Source organism: Lathyrus oleraceus, chromosome 2, assembly GCF_024323335.1.
Source record: "Lathyrus oleraceus cultivar Zhongwan6 chromosome 2, CAAS_Psat_ZW6_1.0, whole genome shotgun sequence".
Lineage (NCBI taxonomy): Eukaryota > Viridiplantae > Streptophyta > Magnoliopsida > Fabales > Fabaceae > Lathyrus > Lathyrus oleraceus.
In genome coordinates, this window is record NC_066580.1 from 191,890,856 (window position 1) to 191,906,909 (window position 16,054).

The 16,054-nt window shown below is 35.1% G+C and overlaps 1 protein-coding gene across 1 annotated transcript; it reads right to left on the minus strand.

The window, feature by feature from the left end:
- Positions 1 to 13,922: 13,922 nt before the first annotated feature.
- LOC127122559 (uncharacterized) lies at positions 13,923 to 15,723 on the minus strand. Its single transcript, XM_051052875.1, has 3 exons — positions 14,968 to 15,723; positions 14,717 to 14,856; positions 13,923 to 14,292 (listed from the first exon to the last, which is right to left on the minus strand). Exons 1-3 carry the CDS (start codon positions 15,721 to 15,723, stop codon positions 13,923 to 13,925), a joined length of 1,266 nt encoding a protein of 421 aa, XP_050908832.1.
- Positions 15,724 to 16,054: the final 331 nt, after the last annotated feature.

The following is a 16,054-nucleotide window of genomic DNA, read 5'->3' on the forward strand; positions in this document are numbered from 1 at the left end:
CCATTATCCTTTGTTTAGCATAGGTCACTTTGCACACTCAAGGATTTCTCTTGGGCTACCTTACAATGAGACCCTTTTATTTCCTTGTCAGTTACTTTGCATTTATGTTGCATAAGCCAAATTTCATAATCAAATAAACAAACCCTTGATTCAATGTCAAGTGGCTTTTTCATAATCAAACTCAACATACTTAGTAACTATGATTAATATTATGCCCCACGAGCCTTAAGTGGGGGAGAATGAGTGAGAATTGAGCATTCCTACCCTCACTCTGATTGTTTTAGATGCAAGATGCTTGGCTTGTTATCTAGAATAATCACCTTCACCCATAGACTTTAGTGCAATCTAGTCACAAACTCTTTTCATAAAACCTTATTTAAGGTAAAATCAACACAAACCATCAAACCTAATCTTTTGTGTCTTAGGGCACCCATCCCGAAAACCCTTTTTTCAAAGATAAAATCAACCAAACACACAATTATTTTTTACTTCAAACTATAGAGCTCTGATTCCTCATCCCTAAATGAGTGATACGTACGCACAAGGGCCCCAATCCTTGGCCAGCACTATAGTAATAAAAAAAACCTCTTTCACACATGTTCTTTTTTTAAAAATAAACCAATGACAGATAAATTCCCATGTATGTAAATAAACCCAAATGGTTCCCATGGACGTGAGGGGTGATAATTCCTCCCCCTTATTTAACCGACTCCCGAACCCTAATCTCGGTTCTGAGACCGATCCCTATCCTTTCCTTGGCGCTTCCCGTGCGCTTATCTTTTTGAGGGTTTTATCGACTATTTCCCCTCACCTTCTCCCATGGAGGCATAAAAAATAAAATTCGGTGGCAATTGTTATGACATTCTTATTCAGTCAATCTGGTTCTCGTTATCTGAAACCCCGAAGGCGACACCTCCTCGACATTGACTTGCATAATGTCCATGATTTTGACAGTTATACCCTTGAATATGGATTTTATCACATTTTCTTCCATCACCTCTTCCTCTACCTACACCACCACCTATGTGATTACTTTCATTTGAAGATTGTCTCTGATTTGATGAACTACCTTCTTGTTGGTTTCCTACACTAGTCGAATTGTTGTAACTTCCTAGTTTCTAATTAGGATGAGCAATAGTACAGTTGACCTAGTGAGATATTTCTAAGGCAAAATGTTGGTTGGCTCTATAATGGGGATATACCATGTTTCTCATCTTCCTTTTTTGGGTCGCAATCACCTGGAACCAAAAATTATACTTCTATCTGATGTTGGCGGAAATGTTAATCGCGTTTAGGTCCTTATGCCCATCCCATGTTAACTGACGAGGAGATACACGCCAACTAGAAAATGAGAGAACACATTAAAGATTATATTTGGCTTTTCCTGAGGACCGATAACTGTGAGCCCATTGATGCTGAAGTGAATGCCCACTTTGGTTATCGAGACCGGCCATACACGGTGGAGTACTTGGTGGACAAAAAAATAACGGGAACTTCATTTATTCTGCGTATTATGGCTATTATAGATGTTGTTGGAATTGTGGTCAATGATCCCCTAGAATGGTGGGCTCTTCCTGGAGGGCATAAAAGAGGATTTGTTTCTCCTTTGATGGCTGTGTGATCCCACTATATGAGTGTTTGTTCATGAGAATATAAATGCAATTTTTTTTTTAGATTTGAAGTAGTCGTCCTGAAGCACTTAAAAGTTTCTCCTTCCCAACTTCATTTGGGTTCTTGGGCGTTCATGAAGGTATTACAACTGTGTGTCAAGCATAAATCTCAAAAACCTACCCTTTGGTTATTCTTTTATTTGTTCTACCTGAAGTGCACCTCTTATGACAACTTTCGTGATCAGGGGCTCATTAGCTTCCATCAGGTCTATCCTTGGTTCGACAACTTCACCCAAGACTGTGGTGATTTTCTAGGGAGCTTCTTACTGGTGAGGACACTTATGTTAGAGGCATATCTCACCTGGTGTTACCACCCTGACGAGTCTTTTAGCTTCTGCATGAGTTCATTCTCAAAGTATTGGTCCAAACTTCACTTTAATCGAAACGTCTATTTTTACCGCACCAAGTCAAACTTTCTCTCTCCGAACGACGTGGAAATGAAGGAGGAAATATGATCTTAGTTCCACGAACTTGGCTATGATGAAGGGTCCGGTCCCGGGGAGGTGCTTGCTACCTAGGTGAGGGAAATGTGAATTGATGTTTATACTATCGTGAGTGAAATCAATTATGAGGAAAGGAAAAACATATTTGGTGAGAGTGAAGCCTTTATGTTTTTATTACACGTGTGATTGCATTTTATAGATAACATGGAAAAGATGAACAAGCTAAAGATGTTCTATGACCTTGCAAGTGCTGAAGAATTCAAGTTGTTGTTCCTCCTCCAGCAACTATTCTTTCTGCTATGGCCCCTGCTCCTATCATTACCAACGAGACTTCTACTTATGAGGTAGATAAACCTATAGATTTTGTGGCCACTTTGACTATGAGAAAGTTGTTTTGTAAGTGATGAAATTGTAATTTCTTGAAGTTTAGTTTTGTAAGTTTTCCAAGGAAGTTTTTGTTTTACATTGGTTCAACATATTATTCATTTAGGGGTCGTTTGGGTTCAAAGATAAATCCCTAAAAAGCTTTGGTTTGGGGATTGTGTGATCAAGTCTCTAACTAGGTTCAAAAGTTCAGCCCGTTCAAAAGCTTTTAAGGTCGAGATCAGCATGTGATAAAATCTCATAGGTTCTTGGTTAGCCCCTGATAAAACCAAGTTTCCGTTAAAGCTTAGTCTGGTGGTAAAGCTTGTTTCAGTATGAAATTAGCCTGGTGGTAACATCTCAAAGGTTTTTGTTAGCCAAGTATAAAACCAAGTTTCAGTTTGTGAGCTTATCTAGGTGTTAAAATCTCTTAAGGTTTGTTTGAAGCCTGAAGACTAACCAAGTTTCTTGTGGAAAGGAGACTAATCGCTTTGATTCACCATTTAGAAGGAAGACTCGTCGCTGCTCTCCTGCTTTTTTGTTTGGTTGGAAGTTAGCCACAAACTTCATTTTTCCTTGTATAAGGTGGTTTGAGTTAAACCTACTAAAAATTCTAAGTTTATTCGATACTCTCAAGATCAATTATTGAATAGAGAAGTGGGTCTTTTTATTTTTAATTTGAACTTCTATAACTCCTGGTGTCTTCTCTCTTCCTTTGACCTTTTATTTTCGCATTTTATCTTCCGCAATTTTATTTCCCGCTGCAAAGCTGATGACAGTATGTCATCATATAATTTTTACAAGTATTTGAAGTTGTTTTTATTAGTTTTCGGTAAATTATGTTTATGTTTTACGAAGAAAAATGAAGAAGTGAAAAAGCAAATCAGAAATATAAAAAACTTGAGAAATTGCAACGAAAATATCATTTTTCAACATAATTTATAACATAACGTATGAGCAGTAATTTGATCATATCTAGAGTTACATAACTCGGATTGAGACATGATTTTTTCCAAAAGAAAGCTGAAAATGAGATATATACACTAGAATCATCACGACCATAGTATAAACATCACAAGCATGACAAAACATATCATGATCACGGTCTTGCTAAGACAAAACCATAGTACGGTCGCGATGACATAATCATGGTCATGATAGATTGATTTTATGACACGTCTTTGCTTCTATAAAAGGTAAAAAATATAGGAAAAATAGGTGGACATTCTTGGGACTTAATTTTGATGGCAAAACACTTTCGGGGGGCTATGGAGCAAAGGTTTTCATCATCAAAAGCCAAATTTTAACCAGACATTCATGTATTGTTTCTTTATAACTTCAATTATGATTACTATCAGTGTGAATAAATAAGTTTTATTGATTATGACTTGTTAGATGAACGTGTATGAACTTGTTGGGCCATATGTTTAGACATTTCTTGTTGTGTGCTTGAGCATTCGAAGTCTCTTAGTTGTATGTTTGAGCATTGAAAGTCTCTTGCTTGTGTGCTTGAGTATTTGTAATCAAGTATGATTATAGTGAAATCCCTTGGAAGTGCAAGGGGATTGGACCAGGATAAATTTGCTTCTCTCTCTCTCTCTCTCTCTCTCTCTCTCTCTCTCTCTCTCTCTCTTTCTCTCTCTCTAAACTTGTTTTATCCGCTGCAAACACTTAACTCATTATCATATTCTATACTTTGAGTTTAAAATTTGATAAGAGATTTTGAGAATAGAAATAAAAGCTAACATAATTCAACCCCCCACCCTATTGTGTTTTTCTCACCTTCAGTTTGCATCAGAGCAAGTTATATGCTCTAAGCACTTAACAGTGGTACATAAAAGATCCTAAGAGAAAAACATGTTTGTTGTGTTTGATAAATTTGGTGTTCTTGGTGGTAATGTTGTTCACAATGTTATGAACTATGATTATAGTGCTTCTGAGAGAAACAACTATACTGCAAAACCTCTAACCTTCAGTGGAGATTCCATAGAGTTTGAATGGTGGAAAAGTAAGATGTACACTCATATAATAAATATTGAGGATGAGTTGTGGGATATTCTTAAGATGGTATTGATATTTTAGTTGATGGAGTAGGAATGGTTGGTGATAGAAAAAGCTTCACGTCTGCTCAAAAGAATATCTATAGAAAACATCACAGAGTACATAGCATTCTGCTAGATGCCCTACCCCATTTTGAGGACCTCAAAATAATCAACAAATCTACTACAAAAACCATTTTTGAATCCTTGGTTGCTACCTATGAAGGCAATCAGGAGGTGAAAGAGGCAAAGGCTAACCTTTTGGTTCAACAATATGAATTGTTCAAAATGAAGGAAGGTGGGGATATTGAAACCATTTTCTCAAGGTTTCAAGTTCTAGTATTTGGACTACAAGTTCTAAAGAAGAGCTATACAACTTTTGATCATGTCAAGAAGATTCTTAGGAGTCTTCCTGCCAAATATAAACCAAATGACACAACCATTCAAGAAGCCATGGAATTAAACAAAATAAGTCTTGAAAGTTTGATAAGCAATCTGTAGAGTCATGAGATGGAGCTCATAGGAAATGAACCTACAAAGAAATCTAAGTCTCTTGCCTTGAAATCTGTTGGTCAATCTGCTAAATCTCCTCAAGTCTGGGAACCTGAAGAAGCTGCTTATGAAGAAGGTTCTAAAGAAGGTTCTTATGATGAAGATATGACATTTATAATCAAAATGTTTTAGTATTTGGCCAAGATGAACAAATTTTTCTCATGTATAAGTAGTGGCTTCAAAAGATCAAGTTCCAAGGACAAGAAACATGACCCGAAGAGATGCTTCAACTATAAGTAGCCCAATCACTTTATTGATGTTTGTCCAAAGTTGCCGAAGAACAAGTCAAACAAAGGAAGTTATCAGAAGGAAAACCTAAGAAAAAAAGTCAAGAAGAGTCTCATGGTAACATGAGATGAACTTGACAAAGAAGAATATTCTAATAAATATGATGAACAAGCCAACTTAGTATTGAAGGCTCCAACATCTTCAGACACAGAGTCTGACTCAGATTATGAAGAAAAAGATGAGATATTTTCTAAACTATCTTGTTCAAATTTAATTACTCTTGTTCAAGACCTTATGGGTCATTGTCAAGAGAAAGCCAAACAAATCAAAATTTTAAAAAAGCAATATCAGATAATGACAAATGAATTAAAATCTTCTCAAATTAGAAACAAAGATTTAGAAAAAAAGTCATATTGGTTAAATGAAAAGATGTATGATAAATCTCCAGATGATCATGAAATTACTCTTCAGGAATTTGTCATAAATGGCTTTGATAGAACAAACTTTCATATATGATTTATGGTGTAAGTAGGAGCAGAGGAGAGGGTCTTGATTTTTCACAAAAACCTTTCAACCCAAGGTTAGGAACTTTGGTTAAACCAATGAAACCTTCATGTTCTAGCTCTAATCAAAAAGGGCTATATTCTCACTTTGTACCAGCTGCTGACAAAACAAAGATTCTGAACCAGTAAGAACCAAAGACTGTAGAGTCAAAGGTCCTGAAGAAACCAGAACCAGAGACTTTAAAGTCAAATGTTGTGAAGAAACCAGAACCAAAGACTTTAAAGTCAAAAGTTTTGAACATACGAGAACTGAAGACATCAGAGTCTAAGGTTATGAAAGGTTCACAACCAAAGGCTAAGATTGATTAAAGACACAAAACTTTTAAACCAAGGGTCTTGAATGATTCCAAGTTTTACTACATGAAAGCTAAGGTACAAGGTAAGAAAAATCCTTCCAGAACTAACCCCAAAGGGCCCATAAGATTATGGGTACCTAAATATGAAATTATCTTTGCTTTAGATATGTTTCAATAAAAAATCAAAGCAGCAGTCCTGGTACATGGGTAGTACGTGCTCACGACATATGACAGGAGAAAGGAATATGTTTAAAACCCTAACTCTGAAAGAGGGAGAAACTGTGAGGTTTGGAGGAAACCATAAAGGAAGGATCATTGGTACATGTACTATTGTTAACTATTCTATCTCTATTAATAATGTTTGGTTAGTAGATGGACTGAAACATAACCTATTGAGAATTAGTCGATTTTGTGATAGTGGTTATGAAGTAATGTTTAATAAGAACAACTGTATAATCATGAATGAGTCTGACAAGTCCATAATGTTCAAAGGTGTGAGAAAAGGCAATGTCTATAAAATTTATTTCTCTGGATTGATTGATCATAAGATACGTTTTCATCTACCAGTGAGTGATGAAAAATGGCTCTGGCACAGAAGGTTGGGTCATGCTAACTGGAGATTAATCTCTAAACTTAGCAACTTAAAACTTGTCAAAAAAATTCCAGAGCTTAACTATCACTCAGATGCTCTTTGTGGAGCATGCAAATTAGGGAAAATTAATAAAACCTTTTTTAAAATAAATAACATTGTCTCTACCTCCAAATTCTTGGAACTAATTCACATTGATTTATTTGGTCCAGTTGGTACTGCATTAATCAATGGGAAGAAATATGGATTAGTCATAGTTGATGACTATAGAAGATGGACTTGGGTCAAATTCATTATAACTAAATATGAGTCATATGGTGTGTTTAACATCTTCTACATACAAGTACAAAATGAAAAGGAATCAAAGATTTTAAAAGTTAGAAGTGATCATTAAGGAGAATTTGAAAATGAGACATTTAAAGTATTTTGTGAAAAACATGGAATTATCCATGAGTTCTCTTCTTCTAGAACTCCACAACAAAATGGAGTTGTAGAGAGAAAGAATAGATCTTTATAAGAAATGGCTAGAACCATGATTCCTGAAAATAACTCACCTAAGTACTTGTGGGTAGAAGTTGTAAACACAACATGTTATGTTCAGAACAAAATCTATATTATACCCATTCTGGACAAAACTTCACATGAGCTTTTTAAAGGAAGAAAGCCAAGTATTTCTTATTTTTCATCTATTTGTATGTACATGTTACATCTTAAGCAACAAATTCTATCTACGGAAATTTAATGCCAAAGTTCAAAAGGGTATCTTCTTAAGATACTTTGAACGCTCAAAGGCATACATAATGTATAACTTTGACACCAAAATGGTTGAAGAGTCAATACACATCAAATTTGATGACAATGAGTCTGACAATAAAATGTCAAAGCTAGTTGGAAGTTTTTTAGAAATTCATGCATCTGAAGACACTTTAGAAGCTGGTGGTTCAGAAGCTACCAATCCTTAAAAAGTTGGATGTCCAGAAGCTTGTAGTCTAGAAGATGATTCAACTTCTGAAGCTCGTCTAGAGGAAGAAGAAGAAGCTCATGATGGCTCACAAGAAGAAACACAATCCAAGAAGACCTTTATTTACAAGTTTTGACATCCATAAGAGGTAATCATTAGAAATAAAGATAGCCCTTTAAAGACAATATATGAATTCAGAGAAGAACACCCAATGTTAGTACTCATCTCTATGATCAAACCTAATTATGTTGATGAAGCACTATTTAACGGTGGTTGGATTGTGGCAATGCAAGAATAAGGAATGATGTTTGGGATTTGGTACCCGAACCTCATCAAAAGAATATTATTGGAACACAATGGGTCTTCAAAAACAAGCTCAATGAGCAAGGTGAAGTGGTAAGAAATAAATCTAGCCTTGTAACTTCAGGCTACAGTCAGCAAGAAGGTATTGATTTCTCTTAAACCTTTGTACCTGTTGCAAGGTTATAGGCAATCAGATTACTATTATCTTATATTATTAATCATAATATCACTCTATATCAAATGGATGCCAAGAGTGTATTTTTAAATGGTGTTGTTTTTAAAGAAGTGTATGTCAAACAACCACCTGGGTTTGAGGAATCAATCCACCCAAAACTTGTCTTTAAAATTAAGAAATCACTTGATGGCCTCAAACAAGTTCCCATAGCTTGGTATGAGAGACTAAGTAATTTCCTATAAGAAAAATGGTTTTCAAAAAGGACAATTTGACACTATAATGTTCAGAAAGACACTTGAAAACAAAATCTTAATTATTCAAGTATATGTTGATGATATAATTTTTGGTTATACTAATGCTAGTGTCGTACCCCAAATTTTGACCACCAGATCTTTCCTTTTATCTGTTAAACCATATAAGTCACTTGGTCAACCCCAATGACCTTAAAAGTCAAAGGAGGACCATTTTGACTTTTTCTTTATGAGAGTATTTGGTTTTATATCTATTCATATAGGATTAAATTAGGTATTTAAGGATGGCATTAGGGTTAAGATAGGGCTTCGATTAATGTTAATTTCTCAAATATTAGGTGGGTTTATTTCGATATTAGTAAGTTCATTTAGAATATTAAATTAAGTTATTAGATTAAGGGGTTTTTATTAAAATCAAATTAGATTAATTAAACGTGGGTTAATACTAGTGATTTAAATTAATTGGATTTCATTAATTGGATTAATAAAATAATTTTAGTTATTAAAATTAATTAGCTTTTAATTAACTTATAATTGTGTGTAGAGTAATAGGGTAATTAGTTTATTTTTAATGGATTTATGGGTTTAAATAAATGATTAACTTATTATTTAATCAAGTTTTAGTTTTATTCTTTTGGGGGTACAGTTTCACCATTGGGCTTTGCTTCTGAACTTATAATTGGGTCTGGCCCAACCCGGATCCCTTTCACTTAGGTAAGTTGGATAACCCAAGGGTCAACTGGGTCAAACCCAGGACCCACCCACTGAATCAGGTCAACTGTGACCCAAGTTCATCACCATCTTCCTCAATCAAACCCTAACTCTATGCAGTGGTGAATCAAAATGGATCAAAGCATCAAATTCAATAAAGTCTTTCTATTTCCGAATATAGATACATTGATATCAAAAATTACAATTGAAATTAGACTAAATGCATTACAATTTAAGTTACAATTCACAAACCCTAATTTCTATTTCTACAACTTACAATCAAATTCTAAGTTACCTAATTGAGTCAATCGGTGAAATTCTGGTACCCAGATGACAGATGTCGTATACGATGTCATGACAACAGGATCAGGACAGTGTCACAACACAAACAATAACAGTGTTCAAGTAAGTAATAAGAAATAAATAACATAAATAATTGTTAACCCAATTCGGTGCAACTTCACCTACATATGGGGGCATCCAAGCCAGGAAGAAAATCCAATATAACATTATTAGTTTGAAGTTCTAAACAACCTCTGGTTTTACAAACTTCTCACCTAATCATTACCCGAGGAATTTCTATCTAAGACTATCCTAGATATGAGACCCTTCGCACTTCCCTTCAATCACATAACAGTGATAACAGCTGAAAAACAATCAAAGAACAAAAGACATACTTCCAATCAAATAGAATACACTCTTGCTTAAAATCTCATGAGTGATTCACAATTACAACTCAATAAACTCAGTCCAATTCAAGTATCAAGGAGATACTAGAATGGATCACAAATAACAAAAATAACTAAACCCTAACAAAGACAATTTCCATCACTGCTTCGTTACTCTTCTTAGGTTAGAATCATCCTTTAAATAGCCCTAGAAAGGCGTAGGCTTCGGGCTTGATCTACAGCAAATCCAAGCAAATCAAATCAAATCAAATCAGATCAAATCAAATACAATGTCTCCTTAAATGTTTTGACGTCCATTATGCATAATCAAATCTAATGTTATCTTAAATGTTTTGACATCCATTCTGCATAATATTCTGCAGAATCAAATCTAATGTTTCCTTAAATGTTTTGGCTTCCATTTTGCATAATCTTCTGCATAATCAAATCTAATGTATCCTTAAATGTTTCGACATCCATTCTGCAAAATCAAATCAAATGTTTCCTTAAATGTTTCGACATCCATTCTGCATAATTTTTTTACATAATCAAATTCATTCATATAAGAAGTTTCCATAAATGTTTTGACATCCGCACAATTTTCTACAAAATCAAATCCATTCATATTAGAAGTTTCCATAAATGTTTTGACATTTACACAATCTTCTACATGAGAAATCCAATCATATCAGAAGTTTCTATAAATGTTTTAACATCTGCATAATATTCTGCATAATCAAACCCAATCATATCAGAAGTCTCTATAAATGTTTTAACATCTGCATAATATTCTGCATAATCAAACCCAATCATATCAGAAGTTTTTGTAAATGTTTTGACATCTTCTTCAGAAACAAGGTAAAGCACAACCTGTCATTTGCTTATAAAATACATGTTTCTTGGGCCACACAATATGTGAAACAAATCTTCAGAGAGTCTTCATAAGTTTCCGTAAAGCTTCATAAAGTCTTCAGAAGTTTCTGTATAGCTTCGGAGAAACTGAAACAGAGATCTCTACGATGTTGTCCTAACAAGTCAAGACATCTTGCCTAACATCTTTGTTTTTCGAAAAATGCAGCCAATCACGAACACACCAGACCTAACAATCTCCCCTTTTGGCAAATTTATGCTAAAAAAATCTTTGTAAAACCCACTAGAACGAGGGTAACAAAAACCAACAAAAGAGAAAAAACAAACAGCACAAACAACTTTGGATCATCTCTATAACAAAACACACAGAGGCAAGCACAATAGAAAAACCTAGCCTTACAACAGAGAGAAATAAACTCTCACATAAAGCACCTTATGTAGAGAGAAAAATTGTCCCAGATAGGATGTCAGGATATCAGGTATGACATCAAGCATGTCACAGTCATGACAGCATCAAAACATCATGCTCCCCCTAAAGCATCTTATAGTCATGATAACATCAAAACATCATGCTCCCCCGAAACACCGGAACAGAGGCAAAAAGTACTCCCCCTCAAGGGGCGAAAGGCATAACTAGGCATAGGCAAAAGAGAGCGAAATTCCAAATAGCCACACCGCACCAATACTCCCCCTTTTTATCCAAAAAATTGACAAACAACCACAGAAGTAGCAGAGAAAAATTGAAAATAGAGGTAGCAAAGCATATGAAAAATCATGTTACAAACCAGAAGCACTAAAAGTGCTCAAATATGCAGGGCATAACCCACAAAACAAATATAAAAACAATAATCAAACCATATCAGATGTCAGAACTGGTATATGTTTTAGTGGCAACATCTGCATCAACATTCTCATCCTTTAAGGTTGAGCTGGCAGTTTCCTTACCAGATGTCATGACAATGGTTAGGACACGTGTCCTTGTAAACAACCTATAATGCAAGGATATAGGACATTCCATCTTACTGCTGCATTACAACTAATCAAGATCACAAGGTGCTGACTCAGGATTATTTCACAAATTATAGAGGGAAAAGCAATAGGTATTTTCACAGCAAAAGTACTAACATGCTTCAGGGTTTGCTCAAAGACATAAGACCCAAAGTCAACTTGGTTTTGGTTCCAACAATGTAAAGGAATTTACCCAAACCTGTAGCTATGGTTGAGATATGATTTGTAGGAATCCAATTGGCAGCTCTTATCCCATGAAGCACTACATACTTCACACTTAACTTGCTAGCTGATATCTTGCCCTTTCTTGGCCATTGAGACCTGTTTGGCGGTGATTTATTTGCAAATAGTGTTATCAGTTACTTTTACTTCATCCTGATCATCTTCACACATTCCCATAAACTTTTTAATCACCTCAGGAGAAAACTCCACACATCTACCTATCACATACACCTTTATGTACTCCTTACTCTTCTTATTATCACAATTCAAGGACTGTCCATAATGAACTCCTTTACTAGCATTTCATAAGACTTACCAAACCTAACAACACTCTTCATTAATATTTCATTCTCAATAAGACTTACTACCTCCTTACATTCAAGGTTATCCTTCCCAAGTTCTCTTTCTAAAGCCAACCTCCTTTGGTACACAAACTTCCATTTTTCAACATTCTCAACAGAGTGAAAAGAGATGTTGTCAATGGGAACTTCAGGCACATTAGCAGGGACCTTTTTCCCAACAACTTTCTCTAGAGGCATAATATCTTGGACATTCTGTTCAACATCATACTCAGAGTCACATGCAGGTGTTTCCTTCCTTTTCTTAGTAGAAGCCATGACCTTGCTTCAACCTTTAACAGGTCCAACAACATCACTTTTCTTGGGAGCCTTAGATGGCTTGCTTGTAGATGTAACACCATTCTCTTTTTTATTCCTTAATCTTTTATCAATACTCAGAGCCAATCTCTTTCTAATAGGAGCATCATCAGAATCAAGACCATCAACATTTACAATACTAATAGACTTATCATTTCTTCACACCAGTAACATCTTTTTCTTCAGACAAATTTTTCTCCTCCTCAATAGACATAATTTTATCATCATAGTCATCTTTTTTGCTATCAACTAGAGTTTTTTGCACCACTAAATGTAGGGAAGAGAAAATATTATTTGCACGCCTCCACATCAGTAATTGTTACAACTCTTAAAAGATGCAAATTGCCAATTCGCCCCTTAACTTCTCAAACTGATTTTCATCCAAAGCTTTAGTAAATATATCTGTCAATTGCTTCTCATTGGCCACATGATTATGAGTAATAATTTTGTCCTCAACAAGATCCCTAATAAAATGATGACAAATATCAATATGCTTTGTCTTGCTATGTTGAATGCGATTCTTGGATATATTCATTGCACTCAGATTTTCAAATATAATGTCATGACATCCTGCTTGGAATTATATTCCTTTAGCATTTGTTTCATCCAAATCAATTGAGAGCAATTGCTTCCTGCTGCAATATACTCACCTTTAGCAGTAGGCAGGGACGCACAATTTTGCTTCTTTCTGAACCAAGATATAAGATTATTTACCAAAAATAAGCATCCTCCAACAGTATTTTTTTCTCATCAACATTAATCCAGAATTCATCAGCCAATGCCTTCTTCACATTTTTAGGTTCAGACTTTGAGACAAAGCAAGCATTAGATATCATATCTCTGGATCTAGTGGTGATCCCTTCATTAAGATTTTGAATAATTAGTTCCTCTAGATGTTCTTTCTAAATTATGATAGAGGGGCCTTTATTGGCTTGAGGGTTATCTGATTCAGTCCTTGCTGGCTCAATGTTGGACTCAATGTCTTCCATATTTTCTGAAGCATCAATCTGTTGAGATGATGTTCCAACATCTTCATCGATATCAATCCCTTTTACAATGATTGAATCATCAACCACAACATTAATGGATTCCATCATGCCCTTGGTTCTAAAGTTAAATACCCTATAAGGTCTAGTGTTTGTAGAGTAACCAAGAGATATCCCTTTGAGATTCAGATGTCCAGGCTTCTGTTGCCACAACTTGACTTCATCTTCCTTGGACATTATGCATTTGGAATAAAAAGTAGTTTCTTATGGTATACATAAATAACAATTGTCTTTAGACCTAATTCATCTCATCAAAACATCATTCTTCTCATTTGTAACCAAACATTCTGACTTGGTGAAGCTGACTTTTAAACCTTGATCATATAACTGACTAATGCTGATGGATTTGCAGTTGGTCCTTTCATAAGCAGAACATCATTTAGTCTAGAAAGACCAGTGCAACCTATCTTTCCTATACCCTTGATTTCACCTTTAGCTCCACCACCAAACGTGATAAAACAAAAGGAATAAGAATTAATGTCCGCCAAATACCTCTTGACCCCTATCATGTGTCTTGAATAACCACTATCAAAGTACTGGTCTTGTCTAGATAAAGCTCTAAGATAAGTATGGGTTATGAAAATAGAGACAACAACCTTACGTTTCCACTCCTTTCTAGTTTTAATCATTACATGATTAGCTCTAGTATATGTTGGATGTTTTGGATAACCATACATTCTGTAGCAGAAAGGCTTTATATGTCCATATTTACCACAATAATGACATTTCCAAAACAAAAACTTGACTTTAGTTTGAGTTTCCTGATGTCTGGCAAGGTGTTATAACATTTGGTCGGACATTATGGGCTCATACTTCCTTTCTGGAGGAATAAATTTTGTCACGTCGGTTTTTCCTTGTTTTTTTTATATTGGTAATTAAAACATATACCCTTTAAGTTTACATCCCCTTTTCCAACTTGAAGAATTTCATCTAGCATATTAGACCCATTGTTCAACATTCTTATGGATTTGGTCATGTTTTCTAGTTTAGAAGAAAATAGAGTTACCTTATTTTCAAGATCAGTGACAGTAGATAAAAGTTTCTCTTTTTCAGTCTATAGTTGAGTTATGATTCTCTTATGCTCTTCTCTTGTCTTACATACCTCTTCACTTCTGACACAAAGCTCTTTGCAGGAAGCAACCAATTATTCATAAGAGACATCCTCATCACAATAATCTTCATCATATTCATATATGCCAGTGAAAGTTGTAACATGCTTAGCAATTTCATCATCGGTTTCACCTTCAGAATCATCAGACCAAGAAACAGACAAGCCCTTCTTTAGTTTCTTGAGATACGTGGGACATTCTAATCTAATGTGACCAAAACCCTCACATTCATGGCACTGAATACCTTTTCCTTGATTGGGCTTTTCTTCTGTTCTTGCTTTTCTTTGATAATCATTGTTCTTACTGATGTCAAATGACACGTTCTTGACATTTCAGGTCTTGACTTCCTATCCATTTTCTTCAACACCTTATTGAATTGCCTCCCAGGAAGCACGGTGGCATTAGAAATTCCTTCATTAGTATCCAAGTCACATTGATCCTCTTCATCCTCAATATTGGAGATAAAAGTTATGCTTTTGTTCTTCTTTCCAAATCTATCATTGATTGCCAATTCAAAAGTTTGAAGTGACCCAATAAGCTCATCCACTCTAACGTTACAAATTTCTTGGGCTTCTTTAATAGTTATGATCTTCATGTCAAACTTCTTAGGCAATGATCTGAGAATTTTTCTAACCAACTTCTCTTCTGACATCTTCTCTCCCAAGGCACTAGATGAATTGGCAATATCAAGAATATTCATATGAAAATCATGAATACACTCATCATCTTTCATCCTGAGATTTTCAAATTTGGTGTTGAAAAGTTGAAGTCTTGATATTTTTACTTTTGATGTGCCTTCATGAGTGGTTCTGAGGATTTCCCATGCATCTTTGACCATAATATAAGTATTTATTAACCTAAATATATTTTTATCAACTCTATTTCCAAGAGCAAGTTCATCTTCTTCCTTTGACCAGTCCTCTTCAGAATTCAAATTACTTGTGTTCTTTCCATCTTTGTCATGCACCACGGGATGTTCCCAACCTTTTAGAAAAGCCATCATACGCGCCTTTTAGTAATCATAGTCGGTGCCATCCATAATAGGTGGTTTATTGATAAATCCTCCTTCCTTGTTCATAGTACCAAAAAATATCTCCCTGGAGCTCACCCAAAACAGAATAGGGTGCCTATTCTGATGCCAATTTAAATTCTGGTATGCAGATAACAGATGTCGTATATAATGTCACGACACCGGGATCAGGACATTGTCACAACACAAACAATAATAGTGTTCAAGTAAGTAATATGAAGTAACTAACACAAATAATTGTTAACCCATTTTGGTGCAACTTCACCTACATTTGGGGGCATCCAAGCCAGGAAGAAAATCC

Coding starts and splice junctions, on each gene's coding strand:
- LOC127122559 (XM_051052875.1), bottom strand. CDS start 15,723: ATGGCTTTTCTAAAAGGTTGGGAACATCCCGTGGTGCATGACAAAGAT. Junction 14,857..14,967: donor AAAGCCCAATCAAGGAAAAG/GTATTCAGTGCC, acceptor ATGATTCTGAAG/GTGAAACCGATGATGAAATT. Junction 14,293..14,716: donor TTTGTGTCAGAAGTGAAGAG/GTATGTAAGACA, acceptor TTTCTGCTACAG/AATGTATGGTTATCCAAAAC.